The sequence below is a fragment of the Saccoglossus kowalevskii genome, chromosome 3 (genome assembly GCF_978046115.1).
Source record: "Saccoglossus kowalevskii chromosome 3, keSacKowa6.1, whole genome shotgun sequence".
NCBI classification, from domain to species: domain Eukaryota; kingdom Metazoa; phylum Hemichordata; class Enteropneusta; family Harrimaniidae; genus Saccoglossus; species Saccoglossus kowalevskii.
The window spans coordinates 40,612,783-40,637,298 of NC_140643.1; the positions used below are offsets into that span (position 1 = coordinate 40,612,783).

Below are 24,516 nucleotides of genomic sequence, written 5' to 3' on the forward strand. Positions count from 1 at the left end.
CGGTAAACATAAACACACGTGTTACACAGGTGAAATCAACTCACTTCCTGTTGTCGTCCGGGAACTTTCGGCTTTTCAAAAATACCAGGATGGAAAGAAATACCAGGATGTAAAAATGGCGGGTTGTGAAAAAAATGTCTAAAGTAGTTCCATATTACCGGCGAAATAAATATTCATTCGCATAAACATGTTTGCAAGAAATGGAGTGCTTTGCAATGGTTGTAAACCTTCAATATCACATCGAAATTACCAAATATATTACTATGCTAAAAGGAGTGACATAGTTTGACAATATAAATGACAAATTCGCTGAGACTTTATTTTTGGCAAAGCGATGTTAAAAACTGCTTAGCTGTGAGGCGGCATGGGCGTAACTATTATTTTATAGGTAGTGGGAGGTTGGCACTCGTACACGTAAGTCAAAGTTTATCCAAGATGGCAGCCATTGGGCAACTGGCGAGTCGAATCACCGGTAAAGTTACGAGTGTTGGTGTTTTGCAGCGATTGGTAAGCTATTTCTATCTTAATGCGCATATATTGACATGTTTCCGTGCATGATGCTGAACTATTTTCAGGCGAACTTGTTGTCAGGTGTTGTTCTTGAATTTGCCTCCTCCACGTGACAATCACAGTCAGCTGGTGACAATGTATCGTTTACGCACGGAGGTTTCCGCCGGTTTTACGCCACAATACCACTGTTGTCACAGCTTGGATGTTTCCAGTCATAAGTTCGCTGAATATTACATGGATATTATTGTTTCCTCTACTTTATTTTTAGACGAACGATAATATATACTCAATTATTATATTTTAGATGAGTTGTCAGCACGCAAGTGTCAGCTGATACAATTAATTATTATTTCGTAGGTCAATGGTTACAGCATAGTCACTTGTTAATAAATGGGTAATAATGGGTAACAAGTGACTGTGGTTACAGTAATTACATTTTTATGTAGAAAAAATGTACAGCAATGTTTTTTTTAATACATCTGCTCTAGAAATTACGTGACTTCATTTAATTATAACTCCTTGACCAATCCATAGACCCTCTAAATTACCAATCACAGTCTTATGTACATGTATGCAATAGACATGGAGGTCAATATTATGACCTAGTTTGTATGGGTTCAGTCTGGTTCAACAATCATGTTTACCCTAGCGCTGGATTCAGGACTAGTATTAGAACTATATAAGGTGCAAAGATTCGTACAGAGAGTTAGCAAACTCCCTAGGAAAGTCCCTATGAACATTGCTTATATAACGAGGGACTTTCTTATTTCTGATATCAATGTTATGAAAATATGACAATCTCTTAAACACTATGACAACATTGTCAACCTTGTTGAGACTATACAACTATGGGGAAATTAATATATATTAAATATATATATATATATACTGTATATATATTAATAAAAATTAATGCAGTGTTTTTCATCAGTGTATAGTTTGTAATGTAATCACTCTTGCACTTCCTCACAAATCCTGCTCTGCTGGAATTTACGTCTTTTATGCCTGCCTACTTCTATTTTGAGTTGTGACAACTAAGTCTCAATTGAGACAATAATTTAATATATTGCAATAATTGTCTATTATTTAACAGTTGTAGGTGTTTATCTGGATTATCATCACTTTTAAATAGACTGCAAGATCTGAGTTTTGCATCTGGTCTCTCAATATTATTAATCTACATATTTGTTTAATGGTTTTTAGTTTTTTGAGTACATTACTGTAGGTCTTTAAATTTGTTGATGTTTTCCAACCATGATCCTTTATAGCAGTTGTTTTCAAGATTTTTAACTTCATGGAAGTTAAAATTAATTGGACCATTGTTTTTAATGTTTTGGTAGTACATGACAGTTTGAATTTGAATCTTTGAAATTAAAGGTAGCCTGCCAGTTACAAGCATTGTACATCTTCTATTATTAATATTCAAAATGTGCCTGCAATATTTTAGGTGATGATGACCAACTTTTCTGTCTTAACGGATATACCCCATAACTTAGATGCATATAGTAAAATAGGTAGTTGTAACATTTCAAAAAGTTTGGTCTTAAGTTTAAAGTTGTTGGAATTGTTATACATGTACTGGGTAATCATGAATCCTAGTCATTCTGCTTTTCTAGCCTTATCTGAGAGTCTCTCCATAGTTTTGTTTAGGGATCCATTGCTGCAAGTTTGTGAAGGTCTTGGTATGGTTTAGTTTAGCGACATGTCCCCATAATTAAAAATGGATCATCTGTTCTCTGCTAAATTTTAAAAAATGTCATTGTCTTAGTCCCAATTCACATTCGTCCCATTTCATATTCGTCCCAATTCACATTTGTCAGTTTTTTTTTTTGGTCAACACTACAAATATTGGGCAGGGTGATGTCAATTTTTGACTCCCGTGTGCGAAGCACAAAAGGGAGTCTTTGCAGTTACCCTGTCTGTATGTATGTATGTATGTATGTATGTATGTCTGTATGTGTGTATGTCTGTATGTATACGGTATGTATGTATGTATGTATGTATGTATGTATGTATGTATGTATGTATGTATGTCACTTTTTTTGTTCCACCGTTATCTCAAGAACCACTAATCAAATTTTGATGAAACTAGGTACATAGATGCTCTGGGATAATGCGCAGAGTTGATTAGGTTTTGGTAAAAATCTATGAAAATTAATTACCTAATTTGCATGATAATTAGCTGATTTTTAGCTGTTTCAAGACTGTTCCACTGATATCTGAAGAACCACTCATTGGATTTTGATGAAATTTGGCACATGGATGCTCTGAACTAGTGCGCAGATTTGATTAGTTTTGGGTAAAAATCTATGAATATTAATTACCTAATTTGCATGATAATTAACTGATTTTAAGCTGTTCTATGACTTTTCCACTGATTTTTGAAGAACCACTCATTGGATTTCAATGAAACTTGGCACATGGATGCTCTGAACTAATGCACAGATTTGATTAGTTTGGGGTAAAAATCTGTTAATATTATTAATTACCTAATTTACATAATGATTAATCAATTTTCAGCTTTTCCACTGATATCTCAAGTACTAATCATAACATTTCAATAAAACTTGGTACATAGTGTCCTATGACACTGCACAGACCTGATGGTTTTTAGGGTAATATCAATACATATTAATTACCTAATTTGCATAATTAATTAACTTTCAGCTTTTGATATTTCGAGTAGTAATGATCACGTTTCAATGAAACTTGGTACATAGTTACTTGAGGACTGTGCAGAGACCTAATTAGTTTTTTGGTAAATATTTGTGCATATTAATCACCTACCTTATTAGCATAATTAGTTAATTTTCAGCTTTTCACCTGATATCTCAAGTACTAATCATCACATTTCAATGAGACTTGCGACATAGATATTCTAGGACTATGCAGAGACCTGATTAATTTTGAGATAAAAAATTGTGCCTATTAATTACCTAATTTGCATAATTAGTTAATTTTTTGCTGTTCTATGGCTGTTGCACTGATGTCTAAAAACCACTCATTGGATTTCAATGAAACTTTTAAATAGTACCCATCACATTTCAATGAACCTAAGACTATGCACCATATTAGTTTTTGGTAAATATTTATGCTTCTTAATCACCTAATTAACATAATTAATTAATACTAATATCTCAAGTATTGATCATCACATTTGAATAAAACTTGGTACATAAATGCTCTAGGACAATAGACAGCCTGATTAATTTTGGGTTAAAATCTGTTCATATTAATTCTCTAATTAGCATAATAATTAATATTTTTTTGGTTCTAATCACATTCCAATGAAACTTGGTACATTGTGCAGACCTTATTAGTTTTACACCTAAATCTGTTCATATTAGTTATCTTATTTGCATAATTAGTTTTCAGCTATTCCATCAATATCTCAAGTATAAGTAATTTTGAATTAATTTTTAATGTGTCTCCAAAACTCTCAGCACACGGGAGTTCTTTCTAAGCTTTCTTTGATTATGTTTGTGTGCAAGAGGTTGAAATCGACGTGCTATGTCTTGTTTACCTTGCAGGTACGGCCAACTGTATATAGTTACTCACATGCTTACTATATATCACGAAATATGACTACCCAGCACCACCATACTTACTTGTACAGTGTTCTCCACAATCCAAATTAGCTGGTGGGCGGCCTAATTAGCATAAATTTGCATATTAATTTGCATATCATTTACATACAGCATTTTCGCATTTATGACATGAACTGCAATACACACTAAGTTATTTACTATTCTCTTTTTAATTTAATTTAATTGGAACATGTTACAATTTTTTGAAATACAAACAGATTGGTCACTATCAATATTTACGAAATGCAAAAAGTTTGAAATCGGTGATTTATGCGTTCGCAAATTATTCTGCATTCATGAAATGCAATTCGAGTAACCAAGAGCAAGTACAAAACATAATTGAGTTATAATGTAGAAAATATACGAGATGATTTGCCCACGAAGTCAAAACAGACAATTTGTCAAAACAAAATCCATAACATTTTTATTTGTGGCATCAGTACTCACCCGTGCCGACGGACGGTAAGATGCATTTACGCATGTACGGCCACGATACGTTGCGTTTTCACACATTGTTTTGGAATTCAAGAAAAAAATGCTAGCAATCGGCAAAATAAAAGAATCTGATATGTTCTCGAAAGATTAGACATAAAAAATAGATAAATTGAAAAAAGTACGTGGAAAAGATAACTAAAATATTATTCAATTACAAATACTCGCGGTAAACTAATCCAGCAGTCATGTTTGATGTTTATTACCGCTTTCCGAATTCAGTACACGAACACCCAGAATGCGCTGTTCCCCTATGCAACTTAGATACTAAATCGTTACAGCGCCAACAGCGGTGGGTAGCAGACGGTCGTTGAATGGGGTAGGCCAAAAAGTCATCAGTTTGCCTTCTCCATGCTGTTTTCTCAATGAAAATCGAGCGAACGATGTAAATACGGCTAGAATTTAAATTTTTGTTCGAGTTTACATGCAATCTGCTAATCTATGAGCAATAAGTGGCAACAATGTCGGGCGACAATGAATTCAAGCGATTGACAAATTGCCATGAATACACTTGATAACTGCTTGCAGACTTCCAATGGACATTGTTTATGTTTGGACTGTTGAAACAATAGCAAAATAAAGGGTTGGGCAACTACTCTTTTGTTTAGGCTTGGGAAGAACAATGCAAGCTTTTTACAAATAATTTCAGCTGGATGTACGTTGGTGGGCGGGTGTTGAGAGTTACTGGGCGGCCGTAAAACTTGATGGGCGGGCCGCCCGCCTAAAACCCCTTGTGGAGAACACTGTTGTATATTGTAATGAAACAGCTGCCGTTATTAATCATACAAGTAAAAGAAACAACCTAAATTGCGATACGCTTACAAACATTGCCTGCATTTTGTTTCACCTTAATAGGGGTGGTAGGTCATTCTCAATCTGTTGTGTCGGCACAAGAAGCGTTGTCCCAAGCACAAATGGTGTTGAAAGAACGCCGACCTGCAGTGTCAATAAGGCCAATCGGGTCATTTGCTCATTTTTTTAGGGGCATAGTGTAATAGTTTATATTAAATATATAAAGACGAGAAATCCACACTTGATTTTATTGTTTACATCTATATGATAACCTAGGAAATTGTCCTAATGGGACGTCACATGCCGATGCAACCATAAAATGATTACTGGAGGTTGATTTGAGACAATAGTTTATTTATTAACACAACACAGACTTTGAAAATATAGAAGTCACTAAAACTTGAACTACAAGACAATAAATAAGCGATTAACAGTAAAAGATACATTTACAAATTACAAGATTCACTGTCCATTAACATACGGAAATACATTACAATATATCTATAATTATACTATGGGGTGCTGCGGTTTTATTTTTTGTGCAATGTTTAAAAAATTGTGGGTAATGGTCAACTAATTCTTCAAAAAGTGATGCCGATGAGTGTATTAACCTTTGATTGTTACTACATTATTATGTTAATTAGATCGTGAATCGTACAGTATTGTATGATATTTGTATTTCAATGAATTTTAAAACGGTTTGGGCTTTTTGGTTTTATTGGATGTACCAAAAAGTATAATATAATATATATATCAAATTAATAAAAACAGCAAATACCATTAGAGAAAACCATATAATGGGTCATTAATATTTTTTTTTACATTATTACATGTAACTGTATTGTAGTAGATTTTAGATATCTAACTTATGTTTATTTTAACACCTTTATTACATTTTATAAACCAAAATAGATATGTAATTCATTCTATACGGTTGTAATAAAGAATTATCTTATCTTGTATATATATATATATATACACACATATATCGACATATTATCGAGTCGTTTCAAAGTCAATTCATCCCAAATATATACTTATCGTTCCAAGTCAGTTGGTGACTGATGCATTGCTGGTATAATGAAGCCGCTGTTTATCGGCTGAAATTTTGTTGTCTTTAAATTCTCCCCACGCTTTAAATATCTGTCCGTCTGCCTCCAGATATTTTTTTTCTGCTGTCTTTGTAATTTCTTCTGATACCAATTTCTCTTGGATTGTGATGTACGTGGCCTCTTTGTACAAAAGTGACACAAGCAGATTAAATGGCAAATTGGCTTTCCTTCTGCATTCGTTCAAACGCGAGTGCCACCCCTCCAAATCATTGTTAGATCTTTAATAACAATTCCATGACGTGGAGGGAGGCATCGTAGATGAATAAATCCATCGACTATCAACATAATTGAAAACCTGTGAAAGAGATTGGAAATATTTATTAATTGATGAACATAGGATCGGCTATACCGTGAATGTAATTATTAACAACTCTATACTAGCTGGATATATCGTATTGTATTTATTCTCACCTCATTTATTTGTCCGTGGTGGCTTTCTCCCTGAGCTTCTCAAACATATAGATGATTAGTTCTTCTGGTAGGTATGGCAGTGCAAGCACCTGTCTTAATAATTTGTAAGTAGCATCCTTTTTCGTGTAGCTCCGGTGGAGTCCAACTGCTTGAATTTTCCGGTACACCACCTGTCTCCAATGGAAAAACAGCCTTTAATTTCGACTGACTCCCTCGAACACATCCCTGGCTGCCCTCCAGATTGCCTCTTCATAGTCGGCCACAATTTCTTTTAATAATTCTTTGATTGCCCTCATGACAGCCTTATAGTCTGATTTGCTTTTGCCCGACATAAGTGAAAAACATAGAGGATAACAAATAGAAGTGTGAATATACATACTGTGATACATGTATATATAGCGTTGTGACATTTATGGTCAACGTCAAACACATGTGTGCTCGGTTTTGATACAAGATGACACGAATCAGTTTATTTACTTCGTCTTTCTTCAAACAATAAATACTGACAAGCAGGGTGAACTGCGCCTTCACCAGTTTAAAAGTTCTATCAATATACCATCTTTTCCCATTGCCAAAAAATCTAATTGCATTGCAAATACAAAATGACGTTTACTGGATTTCTCCTCACGACCTTTTCGTAGATGAAATCTATAAAGCATAAATGGGTAAATGGTCTTCGTGATTAAGCACTATTAAAATATATATTACTATATAATAATGTGAATCGTCGTCCCTAATATTGTTATATTTAGAATGTTTTATGACAAGTTTGTGTGTATTACCTGGTAGAAGGAAATTCTTGTTTATTTCAAAATCCATGAGATGTGATGGCTCGTCTGGGCGCATGTCTAAATCTATTTGTTGTCCTTGTTAGATAGTCAAACAACGGTAATGTCGGCATGGGTTCTTCTGCTATGAATTCTCTAATTACATCCTCCACAATTTCGTCTGCTGCTTCGAACACTTTTTCTGAAGCGATGGATTTGATGCTTGAATATACCCTCGCCACAGTTTCTTGACCGGTAAGTCTTTGGTGAAGGTGGTCGTGTGCACCATGTTTAAAATCTCCTCCTCGCTGAACCACTGACGCCAAACAATACATTTGTTTAGTTCGCTTTTGTTGAACCTTTAACAATAGCATATGTAATGGGGGCATCGGCGCAGTCTGATATGTCGGATTCTATTGGTGACTCTCCAACTAACAACTCTTCTACACATTTGACGTTACTGATTGCATAATTATTTGCATACAAAGATATGTTAACTAGTCCGTGTCGTTGGGGTGAGCTTGCATTTGTCAATCTTGTGGACTCGAGTACTTCATTCTGCAAAAATATAATTATGAGTTGGTTATATGTGGTGGCTGGGACAGGTTTGTTAGTGTCGGATAAATCCATATAACGTAGTAAACGGTGGTAATAAAGTTAACAATTTAAATAATACACTTACATCATTAGTATATGTAATGGGTACATCAGCGTAGTCAGATATGTCTGATTCTTTGGGCGGGTCTCCCGTTAACAGTTCATCCACAGGCTCAACGTTACCAACTGCGTAGTTATCCGCATCTATGGATACCATCATTGGTTCATGACGTTGGGCGAACTAGTATTTGTTAGTCTTGTACTAAGACTTCAGTACTTCATTCTGCAAAAATATGAGTTGGTTATATGTGGTGGTTGGAACACGTCTGTTACAGTGTTAGATATATCAATACATTATAGTGGTAATAAAATTAACAATTTAAAAATAGTACACTTACATCATCACCTGATTTGCTTGTTGGTGATACAATCATCGATCTCTCGTCATTATCGGGCTGTGGTATTTCAGGTATCATACACAAGGAGTGCATTTCCAATCAAAACTGGTACCTGGTCTCATAGCTTCTGAGTATAATACTGCTGTAATACCTAGAATAAAGCATAAATATATACAATAAACAAAAATTATATATACATGTACATGCTACTGATATATACAAGACTAGAACTGATATGAGGAGACAATAAAACTTACCAGTTGCACACTTTCGATGTTGTCAGCGACCGCAATCACACTCCATCGCTTGTTGTCTAGCTGTAACTTCCTGTCCACATTTGACATAGGTACATTTAATAATCGCACAACGTGTTCTTTCGTGTTTAGTATTCATCTTGTCAAGTACATGTGTAGCAACCTGTGAAATAGACTAGATACATGCACAAGTAGTGTAGTACCGTCCAATAATAAATACAGATATATAAAAACAGTGGTGCAGCAATGCGATATTAATAATCTTATAAATAATGTGGAATTGAAAATTTAGTACAGTAATATTCTGAGATCGAAATACTGTAAATATAAATAAAATGAAAAACCTGTGCAAAGATATGATATAAAAGTATTCTTGATAGATAAGCTCTTGAGAGTAATGTATGGCTGGTCAGTTGTGTTGCGAGGCTCTCTTGTCGATAAATTGATCAAAGTGATGACTCTGTTTCCTACAGAGGGTCATTTTATCCGTTCCGTTATGCTAATACAGCATACCAGTTTGCATAATATAATAATTCACACCTCTGTAAACAATAGATTTTACGTAGCCAATATGACGAGCTGATGAGACGACACTGGTTGGAGAACAATTCCTGTGATACCTGTATCATCTTATTGAATATTTCTGTAACCAGCAATCTTTTTTCTCTCATTTTTATAAAACATCTCCTGTGTCATTTGTGTCAATTTGTTATATTTTGACAAGTTTTAGATTCTATAGAACATTGTTACAGTCTATTATCCAAGCTGAGGTGATTTTTTTCATAAAGTAATTTTAATCGATATGGCTTTTATACTTGCATGTAAACATGGTAAAGGTGTCACCCATTTTATAAGGTTTACTAGCGCTACATGAATAATACTTCAACCTGTTTTTATATGTCAGTCATAATTCACAGGCACCGGGTACTGTTTTCCCTGTTAATCTGCCGTCTATTAGTTTATCTGACAAGTACTTAACTATCTTCTCTGTCGCATTTCAAGTGCTTATCATATACATTAACACATATCAGCGGCCTATCTATTTATGTACGTTACATGCAATCCGTGGTAATTGAAGGGAACTTTGAGTAATCAACAAGGATGGAGGTCCATTTCTGCGTATCCAAGTTGTAATATCAAAATAACAATAACTATTTTATGCTACATTGCATGTATGGTGTATTTATATTTATTCAATAATAACTCGTGCGTTGCAAGTGATTTCTAAAGACTTAATGTTCTTTTGTGAACTTCGTATACGGTGCCCGGTTTTAGTTATATACCGACGTTAGCTTCACGTTCATGGCAACAGCTGAAAACATGTTGCTTGTTTTTTGAGCGGAGCGGATTGCCAACCAGCCTACCGGCTTGTATGTATTAGCTAGTTAATCGTATATTGCGTGTGCAGGGTTTTTGTATTTATTAACTAATAATAGTCAATTACATGTGCACTGTTACAAAACAATAAAAATATATATTGCGTTATTTTTATTTATTTTACACAGAACATTAATTAATAACACTATAATCTTGAAATATGAATATATCCTGGGGAAGTTCGACGATTAACATACTTCAAAATGTGATACAATAAACAACCAGGATTCAGCCTACTGTTGCCGCCAAATTATGCTGCTAAGCCTTCATATTCTTAGTAGTATATCTGTACTAAGACATGTAAAAGCTTGCAGTTTTTACCTTGCCCGTACCATCAAAGATGGAAGGGAAAGGTATATTAAGGGAAAGATTTTGTCCGGCGTTATCGTTGTCGTCGTCGTCGTTGTTGTTGTTGTTGTTGTCGTCGTTGTCGTCGTTAATAATTGTTATTGTGTGCATAATAACTTTACTAATTCTATTCCAAACTTCATCAAACTTGATCACCTTATTCATCAGTATAATGTCTTCCCTGAGTTTGAACAACAGATGTCCTGTATGAAAATATCATGCAAAAATTGAGAAAATCTGATAAAATATTTTGACTGTTTCTACTTGACTGATCACTGGTGATACACATCAAAGGTCACTGATCTCAGTGGAAATATGCCAGTGTTCTCCACAAGGGGTTTTAGGCGGGCGACCCAGTAACTCTCAACACCCGCCCACCAACGTACATCCAGCTGAAATTATTTGTAAAAAGCTTGCATTGTTCTTCCCAAGCCTAAACAAAAGAGTAGTTGCCCAACCCTTTATTTTGCAATTGTTTCAACAGTCCAAACATAAACAATGTCCATTGGAAGTCTGCAAGCAGTTATCAAGTGTATTCATGGCAATGTGTCAATCGCTTGAATTCATTGTCGCCCGACATTGTTGCCACTTATTGCTCACGATACGCAACTACAGTGGTTTCAATTTACAGCTGTATTTTTAATAATCGTCTTCCGATCACGAAAGAAAGAAGTAAATACGAACGAAATGTATATGCACAGAAAATAAACAAATATATTAGCAGATTGCATGTAAACTCGAACAAAAATTTAAATTCTAGCCGTATTTACAATGTTCGCTCGATTTTCATTGTGAAAACAGCATGGAAAAGGCAAACTGATGACCTTTTGATCTACCCCATTCAACGACCGTCTGCTACCCACCGCTGTTGGCGCTGTAACGATTTAGTATCTAAGTTGCATAGGGGAACAGCGCATTCTGGGTGTTCGTGTACTGAATTCGGAAAGCGGTAATAAACATCAAACATGACTGCTGGATTAGTTTACCGCGAGTATTTGTAATTGAATAATATTTTAGTTATCTTTTCCACGTACTTTTTTCAATTTATCTATTTTTTTATGTCTAATCTTTCGAGAACATATCAGATTCTTTTATTTTGCCGATTGCTAGCATTTTTTTCTTGAATTCCAAAACAATGTGTGAAAACGCAACGCAACGTATCGTGGCCGTACATGCGTAAATGCATCTTACTGCCCGTCGGCACGGGTGAGTACTGATGCCACAAATAAAAATTTTATGGATTTTGTTTTGACAAATTGTCTGTTTTGGCTTCGTGGGCAATTCATCTCGTATATTTTCTACCTTATAACTCAATTATGTTTTGTACTTGCTCTTGGTTACTCGAATTGCATTTCATGAACGCAGAATAATTTGCGAACGCATAAATCACCGATTTCAAACTTTTTGCATTTCGTAAATATTGATAGTGACCAATCTGTTTGTATTTCAAAAAATTGTAACATGTTCCAATTAAATTAAATTAAAAAGAGAATAGTAAATAACTTAGTGTGTATTGCAGTTCATGTCATAAATGCGAGAATGCTGTATGTAAATGATATGCAAATTAATATGCAAATTTATGCTAATTAGGCCGCCCACCAGCTAATTTGGATTGTGGAGAACACTGTATGCATTGTTGTATGTGTTCAATGAAGCAAATGATTTATCTTGTAATAATATCCTTGGTAATGTATACCAGAATCCCATACTGGGTTTCAAAACCAACTCATGGAGAGATTGCACAGTCTGATACACATTTGCAAACCTACCAATAAAATCTTTACAGAAAACAAGATGTCAGAAAATCAATATAACTTAAGCACTCCTATGAACAGGGTGCCAAACTTTGATCAAGATCTGAAGCTAATAGAAAATCTGTTTAGTTCAAAGTTATCAAATCAAAAACAATACATAAAAAATACATAAAAATCAAAACATTTCATCCATATTTTAAAAAGAAAATTGTTCTAAAATATATGTATTCTGTATTTGACAAACAGTTCATTCGACAAATGAAAACTCGCAGGATTATGTTTCAGCTATTAGAACAGAATGATAGAGTTTTCATAATACTAGTTTAAAAACGCACTTCGAAGATTGCAGTGTTTGAAGATGTATTTTCTCAGGAGGCAACAGTACTGTTGACTTCTCCCTCCATTGGACACCAACTAACTATTTAAGTTGATTTGCATACAAAGCAGAGCTTGCAACATGTAATACAAAATACTTGGACAAAAGCCAGCTAAGATTTTCTGTTATCTTGCATGTTTTATGAATCTATTCACGTCTAAATGCAGAACTTTTTTTTTGCGATGAGGCATTTATTTTTATACTAAAATATCTGAATTACTTTGAATAAAACTGGAAATTATGTCCCTTAAAATAATTAAACAAATAAGGCACCAATGTTTTTGTAAGATATTTACATCTTTTAAGGACATTCGGTTGACTGATTCCCCACTGTTGGTTCAACCCCAAAACTTGTTTGTATTCAAAATTAATTATGACAATGCATATTTATATTGAAACAAACTGTGATAGAGGGAATTATATTATATAACAAAGGGCAAGGTCACCAGAGTTCAACTATGTTTATTATAAATCTTGATTTTCACCTTTCCTTCATGCCAATGACCAAAATGATTTGAATGGTATAACCCAACGTTGACAACAAAAAAATGGTGTAACGAACAATTATGCATGACGTTTGGATCTTTTTCTGCTCCCTGTGCGAGTTAGTAGTGGGCTAACCTTAAATCTGAAGAATCAACCTGTGGGACTTGTGAGATGAATCGACTTTGGGACGAATCGACTTGTGGGGTGATTGACTTGGGACGAATGTGATTTGGAATTTAATATTTGAGTACATGCTTTTGATAATGTTATATAATGAGCCGTTAATGCCATTAATTTGCAATTTGTATAAAAGACCAGTTTGGCATATACCGGTAGTATCAAAGCGTCATTTCTCAAACAATGTCTGAAATGATTTTGTTCAAAGTTAGTAAAAAAAATCATAATGGGTTACATATGCACATTGAATTGTTTTCCATTTTGTAGATCTTTGACTGACTGGCAGCCATTTTCTGTCAAAAAACACTGATTGCATTCAGACTTGTTTATAAATATCAACTCATAGTGGGCTACTTGTGCATGTTACTTTATTTTGTGATTTGCCTAGCATCTATGTGGTGTTAGTTTTGTGTTCTCAACTATTTCTCGGACATGCTTTGACTGATTTTGTTGAAAGTAGGTACAAAGTTTTTTGTTTTGATGACGTATGACAGACTGGTGGCTTTTTTTGTTTGTTATAAACCGCCTTTCACGGCTGTTAACCGATCAAATTTGTTGAAGTGTAGTTACCATGTTACGGTCTATGCATTCACAACATGTTCACAGTGGTCAATATCCACACTGTATTATATAAATTTGATTACTGGTATTTGGAAAAGTCAAACAATGATCAAAGACCAGTTTTTATGACTAAACAGTGAAATTTGGGGCATTTTGGATGGGATAGATACTTAGCCGAACGTGACCCCAAGAAAAGAAATTACTGGTATCCCAAAAGTGGGGGGTGAGTACAGTGGTTTCATGTACATTTACTGGCAGAACGACTTAATATTAAACAATTTATCATAAAGATTTATCTGGTTGCTATATATAATATAAATGACTGTTTATTTTTTCCATGTAGGCTGTTACAAGTTCTGTCATACCAGCAAGATGTCTTAATTTACAAGAATATCAAAGTAAAAAGTTAATGGAAAGTTATGGTGTCAATGTGCAAAGGTTTAAAGTGGCTGAAAATGCAAAGGATGCAGGAGTTCAGGCACAAGAACTGTGTAAGTAACCTAGGCATTCTGAATGATGACTTCTGCAAAGTAGTGTCATTACAAGCTACTTTGTACTAACATTATACTTGCCCATTCTGGATATGAACATACCATTAACAATATGCCAGCAAACTGGATGGAACACTAGCAACTCTGGCCTTGTCTGCATAGCATCTATAATTTACATGTACTTGTACCATTTGCCTGGGTAATAAATGAATACTGACATCCTTGTCTGGATACCCATAATGCTTGAGCATTGTTTCATAGTCAAGTTTGTATCATTTCAACACAAGCATACAAGCACATAAATTTTAGTTTTGATTCTAAGCAAAGTTATTCAAAATTAAAAAGCTTTTCAACTAAAATTTTGTCCCAATAACAAACAATACTTCGATTATAATCATTTTGATTTTATCATCTAAATACTCATTTCTTGTTATTGGAATTACTCTAATCAAAGCATAATATTTATTTGTTGCAGTGAACACAATAGCATCAGAACTTGTAGTAAAAGCCCAGATTTTAGCTGGTGGTAGGGGGAAAGGAAAATTTTCAAGTGGACTTCAAGGAGGTGTTCATCTTACAACAAAGTAAGTCAATTATGAATTCATATGTCTGACAAATAATAATGCTGCTGCTTTCTTCCAAATCTAACAAATAGTAAACAGTTAGGTTAATTCCACACTGTCTTCTGACTACCGTAGTTTAATCAATGTGTAATGCCTGACAGTGTAATTAAGAGATGTGGAGATTCAGAGTATTCCATTCATAGTGGTAGTGTTTGTTATGTGAGGGCTTGTGGGAAAAGTCAGTCAGAATCAATGAATATACACAGGAAATAAACAAGTAATGAAAATAATGATATAGTGCAATGATATATGGAGTGGAGGTGAATATTCTAGTACATACATGTTCAGGTTTTGGTATTCTGTTTCCGTAGAGCGGATGAGGTTAGTTCACTCATTAAAAAGATGCTGGGTCATACACTAACTACAAAACAAACTGGTAAGGATGGTGTAATCGTTAAAAAGGTATGTTTGAAATTTATTTATATCCACACTGTGGAAATAAAAGATTACATATCCTGTCTAAATTTGTATTGCGACTTCGCATCCATTTGCAGTCTGTATGTCGCTGTTACTGAATTCAGTTTATTTACTACTGTTACCTTATTTGGTATTCTACAAGGCTGGGTGGTTGCTAGATTGCAGGGATGACAATAGTCTGCCTTAATACAAACGTCTGCCATTATGTATGATGTTTTAGATGATAAAATACAAATTACATCGCATTCAAATTTGACCTTACATTCAGTTTGAATGGTGCAGCTATTTTCATGGGTGAATCATGTAAAAACACAGCATGGATACACTGATCACAAGTGAAATCAAAGAAAGCTTAGAAAGAACTCCCGTGTGCTGAGAGTATTGAAGACACATTAAAAACTAATTCAAAATTACTTGTACATGAGATATTGATAGAAAAGCTGAAAACTAATTATGTAAATCAGGTAACTAATATTAACAGAACAGAACTAACAAATTATGAATTATTATTTTAATTAGAGAATTAATATGAACAAATTTTAACCCAAAATTAATCAGGCCTGTCTATTGTCCCAGAGCATTTATGTACCAAATTTTATTCAAATGTGATGATCAGTAATTGAGATATCAGTGTTAATTATGTTAATTAGGTGATTAATAAGCATAATTATTTACCAAAAACTAATTGGGTCTTTGAATAGTTCTATTTAAAAGTTTCATTAAAATCCAATTTGTGGTTCTTTATATATCAGTGGAACAATATGCAAATTAGGTAATTAATATCCAATTAAAACTAATCAGGTCTCTGCATAATCCTAGAAGATCTATGTAGCAAGTCTCATTGAAATATGATGATAGTACTTGAGATATCAGGCAAAAAGCTGAAAATTAACTAATTATGCTAATAAGGTAATTAATATGCACAAATATTTACCCAAAAACTAATCGGGGTTCTGCACAGTCCTTAAGTAACTATGTACCAAGTGTCATTGAAATGTGATGATTAGTACTTGAAATATCAAAAGCTGAAATTTAATTAACTATGCAGATTAGGTAATTAATATCCAATTAAAACTAATCAGGTCTCTGCATAATCCTAGAAGATCTATGTAGCAAGTCTCATTGAAATATGATGATTAGTACTTGAGATATCAGGCAAAAAGCTGAAAATTAACTAATTATGCTAATAAGGTAATTAATATGCACAAATATTTACCCAAAAACTAATCAGGGTTCTGCACAGTCCTTAAGTAACTATGTACCAAGTGTCATTGAAATGTGATGATTACTACTTGAAATATCAAAAGCTGAAAATTAATTAATTATGCAAATTAGGTAATTAATGTATACTGATTTTACCCTAAAAATTATCAAGTTTGTGCAGTGTCCTATGATATCTATGTACCAAGTTTTATTGAAATGTGATGATTAGTACTTGAGATATCAGTGGAAAAGCCGAAAATTGATTAATCATTATGCAAATTAGGTAATTAATATTGCACAGATTTTTACCCAAAACTAATCAAATCTGCGCATGAGTTTGGAGCTTCTATGTGCCAAGTTTCATTGAAATCCAATGAGTGGTTCTTTAGATATCAGTGGAACAGTCATGGAACAGCTAAAAAATCAGCTAATTATCATGCAAATTATGTAATTAATATGCATGGATTTTCACCAAAACCTAAACAAATCTGCGCATTGGCCCAAAGCATCTATGCACCAAGTTTCATCAAAAATCAATGTATGGTTCTTGAGATATCGGTGGAACAGACACACACACAGACACACTAACTGCAAAGACTCCCTTTTTGTGCTTCGCACACGGGAGTAAAAAATAACTTGTGTACTTGTTCATGCCATATTTATATCATTACATGCATGTTCCCAAAATTTATTAAAATGTGCAGGACAGTTGTAACTATGTGATCCACAATTTTGGTATAAGTGTGTGCATGAAAGAAGAGTCACCTACTTTAAATTTACTTTCTATGTTCAATAGTATTAATTATACATATTCATCAGGTATTTTAAATGCATATGGAAGTAACTTTGTATCCACTCATTGAAAACAACACGCATGATTAAAAATGTGAACTAGTTTATGTGTGGATTATGAAGTCTTGTTTGTATGTTGCAAGAATGATCTCGTTGATAGGAGTTGCAACTTTGAACAAGACCTGCATTTCAAGTGAGACTGTAAACTTGGCATTCTTTCTAATCATCACTTCCACTAATCTATGTATCCATGGTAATTGGAACAGTATACAGGGGAGAATGGAAAGACATTAAGGGCAAAAACAAGTCTTGTGGTTCTGCTTGCAAAAAATCTCAGTAGCCATAATCATAAGGTTTATATATTCAAACAATCACTTTCTGCAAACCTAACTACAGTGTTGCTAAATACTAATTATTGACAGGTCATGATAGCAGAGGCCCTTGATATTGAGAGAGAAACCTACTTTGCTATTTTGATGGACAGAACGTTTGATGGTCCTGTCATGGTTGGTAGTCCGGCTGGTGGTGTTGATATTGAGGAAGTAGCTAAAAATTCTCCTGACCTTATATTCAAGGTAAAAATAAATTGAGTAGTGTAGTTGTACAATTACATCACTAGTGTGCTGTCTCTCCAATGTACACATTGAAATAAATTGAGTAGTGTAGTTGTACAATTGCATCACTAGTGTGCTGTGTCTCCAATGTACACATTGAAATAAATTGAGTAGTGTAGTTGTACAATTACATCACTAGTGTGCTGTGTCTCCAATGTACACATTGAAATAAATTGAGTAGTGTAGTTGTACAATTACATCACTAGTGTGCTGTGTCTCCAATGTACACATTGAAATAAATTGAGTAGTGTAGTTGTACAATTACATCACTAGTGTGCTGTGTCTCCAATGTACACATTGAAATAAATTGAGTAGTGTAGTTGTACAATTACATCACTAGTGTGCTGTGTCTCCAATGTACACATTGAAATAAATTGAGTAGTGTAGTTGTACAATTACATCACTAGTGTGCTGTGTCTCCAATGTACACATTGAAATAAATTGAGTAGTGTAGTTGTACAATTACATCACTTGTGTGCTGTGTCTCCAATGTACACATTGAAATAAATTGAGTAGTGTAGTTGTACAATTACATCACTAGTGTGCTGTGTCTCCAATGTACACATTGAAATATATTGAGTAGTGTAGTTGTACAATTACATCACTTGTGTGCTGTGTCTCCAATGTACACATTGAAATAAATTGAGTAGTGTAGTTGTACAATTGCATCACTAGTGTGCTGTGTCTCCAATGTACACATTGAAATAAATTGAGTAGTGTAGTTGTACAATTGCATCACTAGTGTGCTGTGTCTCCAATGTACACAATGAAATAAATTGAGTAGTGTAGTTGTACAATTACATCCCTAGTGTGCTGTGTCTCCAATGTACACATTGAAATAAATTGAGTAGTGTAGTTGTACAATTGCATCACTTGTGTGCTGTGTCTCCAATGTACACATTGAAATAAACAAAATTCACTCATTACTTCGATTGGAGCTAGGTTTTGCATTCCTAACAATCGATCAACTGTCAATGCTGGTACTGTAAAACACTATTTTACAGCAATTTCACCAGGTTTTAAGTTAAAATTGATAAACTTGGCAGTGAAGCAATGAATTCTATTGTTAATTATCTGCTTTCATGTGAATTTAATTTAGCGAATTTAACATCTCTCGGACAAAGCATTTTACTCTAAGGTATTGTAGATGCATCAAACTGTACTTAGTCTTACTGTCGTTATGTTTTGACAGAAACCTATTGATATCACAGTTGGCATTACAGAAGACATGGCACTAGACATGGCTGCTAATTTAGATTTTGATGCTGAAAAAAGAACAGAGGTACGCTTATATCAGTAGAATGTGCTCCAAACTGATGAGGAACCCAATTCAACTAAGTATATTTAAGGATTGTATTGATTTGTTGTGAAAGTGCCACAGTCATAAATACAGCACACATTTAAAAAAAAAAAAATTTGCATGCGACACATGGCGAAAATTACCGTATTTATCCGGGTATAAGCCCAGGGTCTTGAACATGGAAAATTGCCAAAAAGAAGGGGTGGGCGTTTGCCAGGAGATCCCCGGCAAAAAAACAAAAATTCGCGGAAATTGACAACACGCAGTTCGATCAAACTGCAGCAGAGAATAGAACGGCAAATTAAAACATGCAACGGAAGTAAATGAACAATATGCAACACTAGAAGTAGAACAACAATATGTATTGCTTATAAAGTGACAAATAAACCAGAAATAATAAAATCGACAGTGAGGAATCATTTGAATTAGGATTTTCCCATCGTCAAGAACGCGTGAACTCAAAATGAATTAAAATGTCAGGGGTTAAACTGCGTAAAATGATTTTCTGTCTCGACAATTTACGAATCAACCGTCATACAAGATCAATAATAATTTACAAATTTACACAGTAAAAATTATAAAAATTCATAGCTGTTTGAAAAAAACTTCTCAGATTTTTATTTGTACGTTCATTGCCATCTTCGTCAAACTCAAAGTCCAAGTCGGCGTAACTGTAGCTGCCAAACAAAATCCCTACAACTTATTCCTGAAGTTCGTCTATCGTCCCACACAATTTGGACATAGCACTTTTAATCCACGGATTTCGCAGTCTGTCAGCTTGGCACTTTTCATTCATGTCTAATCATAATAAAGAAACAAGAAAATGGGGTCGCTCTGCCGCGATGGCACACAATGCTTTTGTTTACAGTCTAGCAATCATCTTTGACCTTTATGCATCTGCTTTACTGATTGGCTAAGAATGACATCACTACTAGTATTTCATAAAGGTCACTGTGCTGTGTGTGAGTGTCAGTATTTACTCAAAAATCCCATTTCTTTGTCAGATTAGGTGGCACCAAACAATAGTTGCTTAAATTTATACAGCTTTTTCAAAGTTGTTACTACATTGAGTCAACATCAAAAATATACATGTATTAGTAATCAGAAATTTACTGAACATTATCTCATGCACTCAATACACTACACAATTTAGTTCTATACTTGTATTTATTATTGTGATGGCATTCCGTTTTCAGGCTGCAAGGCAAATCCAGAATCTCTATAAACTATTTATTGGTGTTGATGCAACACAAGTGGAAATTAACCCATTTGGTGAAACGCCGGATGGAAGAGGTATTTATTTTATATTATAAAACAATTATAATCCAGTACAAGTGTGTTGTACTGGGTGACTGTTACAAATTATATGGTATGTGACAGAATAATGTTATGGCTATTTTATAAACAAGTCTTGATTTTGTATTATATTAATATTGAATGTTTGTACAAAATATTGTCATTCAGCCATAAATATAACACCTTTGACATCTAGTTTTTTACTTCTGCATATCAGAATCTCTGACAATAACTAAAAACAATCTATTTGTAGTTGTTTGTTTTGATGCCAAGATGAACTTTGATGATAATTCTGAATTCCGACAAAAACAAGTCTTTTCTATGGATGATGAATCAGAGACTGATCCTAGAGAGACTAGAGCTGCTGCATGTGGTCTTAATTATGTTGGAATGGACGGAAATATTGGGTGTCTTGGTAAGTCTTTTTCATTAGTACATACTTTGGTGTGTATTTTACTTCACTATTGAAAATGAAATGAGTGGTATTCTGTGTGATTATTCTATTCAATTTGCTTTGTTTAATCTTTCCCCATTCTTTTCTATTCTAATCAGGAATAGGGGGAAGGGGGGAAGGTATTTTTATAAGCCAGACTGGAACTTGAGTAGAAAGAACACCAATTTTCAAAACCAAAATTAATAAAATTGTCTTGGTATTATAAGAATAGTATAAGTAACACTGAAGGAGCACCTAGGCAAACTTGGGAATCAAGACAACTGACTTTTTCTAAGTTCCTTCAAATGTTCCATTCTGTTGTGTGATAACAATGCAAATACGTCATTCACGTACAGTGGGGTCAAAAATCATCGCTCATCACAATTTTTTTTACATTTGATACATTTCGCACACACTATGTACAGTGCTCGGACATACTATCACATTTTGTAAAAAAACTAAACATGGCGCAAAATATTGTGCCATTATGGCATGACTTGACTTCCCTTAGATCTACAGAAGCAGTGTAGTGTTAACAAGCATTATTATGTTGTGAGAGATAAAATGACATATTTTTCTGCTTAAATTGCAAATTTCACTTTGCAAGTAGTGAGAAATAATCTCAAACTAATGAAAATGTAATTTATTGTGAATTACTACTTGATTTTTGGAATAGATTATTTAGAAGAGTTGAATGATACAGGTCTGTCCTAGGTCTGTTAAGTATGTTTCTCTGTATCACGTCTTGTGTGTACTGATAAACCAGAAGTATAGTGACCCCATCATGTGTGCCCGCTTATGGTGGAAATGGAATAAACTTTCTTTTTTTTTTTTTTTTTTTACAAAGAACCCTGAAATTGTTAATTGGCTTTAATGCATTTGTGAAGTTCTAACCCAGGAGATAGGAACCCTATTTCACTGACATACAATGACAACTGTTAGAAGTATTCTAGATAATGCATGCACACCATGGCAAATTATGAAATCCGCCACTTTTCATGTTCTATAATTAGTTGATTTATTGAATTTTCAGCTTTTTTCATGTGTACTGCAACATAATTTGTTCAAAATAAAGTAACCACTGCATTGTATTTTTTTAATTCTAGTAAATGGAGCTGGACTTGCCATGGCAACAATGGATATAATAGATTTATATGGAGGTCATCCAGCAAATTTCCTTGATGTTGGAGGTGGTGTTCAAGAACATCAAGTAGTAGAGGCAATTGACATTATTACCTCTGATCCTCAGGTCAGTAACATTTGTATTTAGCAAAATTATATAGGTCACATTTAAATTTTATAAAATAGCCCCCCCCCCCAAAAAAAAAAAAAAAAAAACAAAAAAAACAACAACTTTCACTGATGTCAACATAATGTATTAGAACCATGTCAGTGAATTAACATCCATACAGGAGTTTGTTGGCACAAATTGCACAAATTTAATTTAGCGAATTATATCTTTCTCTATCTCTACTAATAAGAAAAGATGTATATTGCGACAAACTATGCAGTCTAATCACATAAACTTCCTACTACATTTCAGTCAATATGTTTGCTGTACTACTTTCATTCTTACTTGTACACAAGGTGCCATAATGTTTTATAAACAGACATTGTAAAACAGTCAGCAAACCAACTAACCATTCAGCTATATGAATTTTTAACTTTGGCGCCAGATTTCAACATGCCTGATCATACCACTATCAAAGGGGGTGCAAATTAGAATACAAACAAATTTGTGATTACATATACAGTTTGTACAAATCATTTTAACAATGCGCACTTTACTTATTAATGATTGTTATATTTAAAGTACATGAATGTTCATCAGATACTGTTAATACAATGCATTGATGAATGGTTTGCCGCTTCCCTGGTCACCTTAACCCCTAAATCTGAAATGGTTTTACAACCCATGAAAATACAAGTGACACTAAGATGTACCAGTTTCAAGTAATCCATCATGATAAACTATGGTAACATTATCAAATTCTGAAATATCATGAGAGACCTGTATCACTGTTGTTCAGCAGTTTCTGGAACTGAATACAGGAGAATATGGATAGATACTGGAAGGTGCCTTCCAAGCAAACTACGGGTAATTTAAATATCCGGGTGAAAATACCTATGTGGTGGACTGGCAAGCTGAACATACTGTTTTCACTGGGGTGTATGTGTCAGCATTAACAACACTATGACAAAAACATAATTTGACCCAATGCTTTGAAATCTGACACCAAAGTTAAAAATTCATTCAGTTGAACGGTTTGCTGACTGTTTTGTAATGTATGTTTACAAAACAATTTGGTTCCCAGTGTAATGATCTTATTGGGGCCATAAGTTAGAACACAAGTCTGGTAAGATTTTAGAACGAGAAGCAGCAAAATCTTTGATTGATAACAACATTAAATTCTATTTTATTTTTAGGTTAAAGCAATTTTAATTAACATATTTGGAGGTATTGTAAACTGTGCGACAGTAGCAAATGGTTTGATAACAGCATTGCAAGGTATTAAACTTGAAGTACCTCTGGTTGTCAGACTAGCAGGTAGGTTCAGTGATGAAAATGTGAAAGAAATCAAGTAGGGCGAAATGTGACTGGCACAGTTTAGGAACTAGTTTGTCACTGCCCCAGATTACATACTAATGTACTCATTTTCAATTTTCATAAAATTTGTGAAAATTTCAGACGAATGAAAATATTGGGGTTATCATTGCATTTTGGGTATATTAAATGGAATTTAAATTCAGTAGAAATGATGGCAATGACATCCTATTATACATCTTTACAATTGTAAAATTCATTGTTGATGAAAGGTTCAGTCTCTGATCCTGTAACATGGCAGCTCGAAGTGTCATCAGTTTTACATTCTCATTCTTCTGCAAAATATGGAGTTTTAATTGTGTAAATATTAGTAGTCAGTGTAGACTGAACAATTGCAAAAATAGGGTTGCTTTTTATTTAACCTTCGAAAAATAAAACAAGTGATATTTGATCATGAGGCAAAAAGCGATGAGGTTATTTTTTTTTATTAATATTATATAATACTGCAAAAATCATGATAGAGATGTCTGTTTCTCTTTCAGGGACAAACGTTGATGCAGCTAGACAAATATTAGATAATAGTAATCTTCCAATTGTATCAGCCTCTGACCTGGATGATGCTGCACAAAAAGCTGTAGAGATGCTCATGAGTGAATCACAGTGAAATGGTGGACATTATATAGAATATAATGAATTGAGACATTTTGTCTCGTATATTGGTGCATGTATATATATATATTTGGGAAGTGTGACATAAAAACTGCTAAACTATGATACCAACCAGTTACTTTATTTAGGTTATG

The 24,516-nt window shown here is 34.0% G+C and overlaps 1 protein-coding gene across 1 annotated transcript; it reads left to right on the forward strand.

Annotated features, from left to right (window-relative positions):
* The first annotated feature begins 362 nt into the window (after positions 1-362).
* Positions 363-24,516, forward strand: LOC100372387 (succinate--CoA ligase [GDP-forming] subunit beta, mitochondrial-like). The gene is made up of 11 exons (XM_085497208.1): positions 363-507; positions 14,343-14,490; positions 14,966-15,074; positions 15,425-15,515; positions 17,948-18,100; positions 19,332-19,421; positions 20,636-20,732; positions 20,989-21,150; positions 22,275-22,417; positions 23,596-23,716; positions 24,256-24,516. Exons 1-11 carry the CDS (start codon positions 436-438, stop codon positions 24,375-24,377), a joined length of 1,308 nt encoding a protein of 435 aa, XP_085353334.1. The 5' UTR covers positions 363-435; the 3' UTR covers positions 24,378-24,516.

Excerpts from the sequence above, each read along its gene's own strand:
- LOC100372387 (XM_085497208.1), top strand. The coding sequence starts at position 436 with ATGGCAGCCATTGGGCAACTGGCGAGTCGAATCACCGGTAAAGTTACG. Across the intron at positions 18,101-19,331 it reads CTCCTGACCTTATATTCAAG|AAACCTATTGATATCACAGT; the intron begins GTAAAAATAAAT and ends ATGTTTTGACAG. Across the intron at positions 20,733-20,988 it reads TGAAACGCCGGATGGAAGAG|TTGTTTGTTTTGATGCCAAG; the intron begins GTATTTATTTTA and ends ATCTATTTGTAG.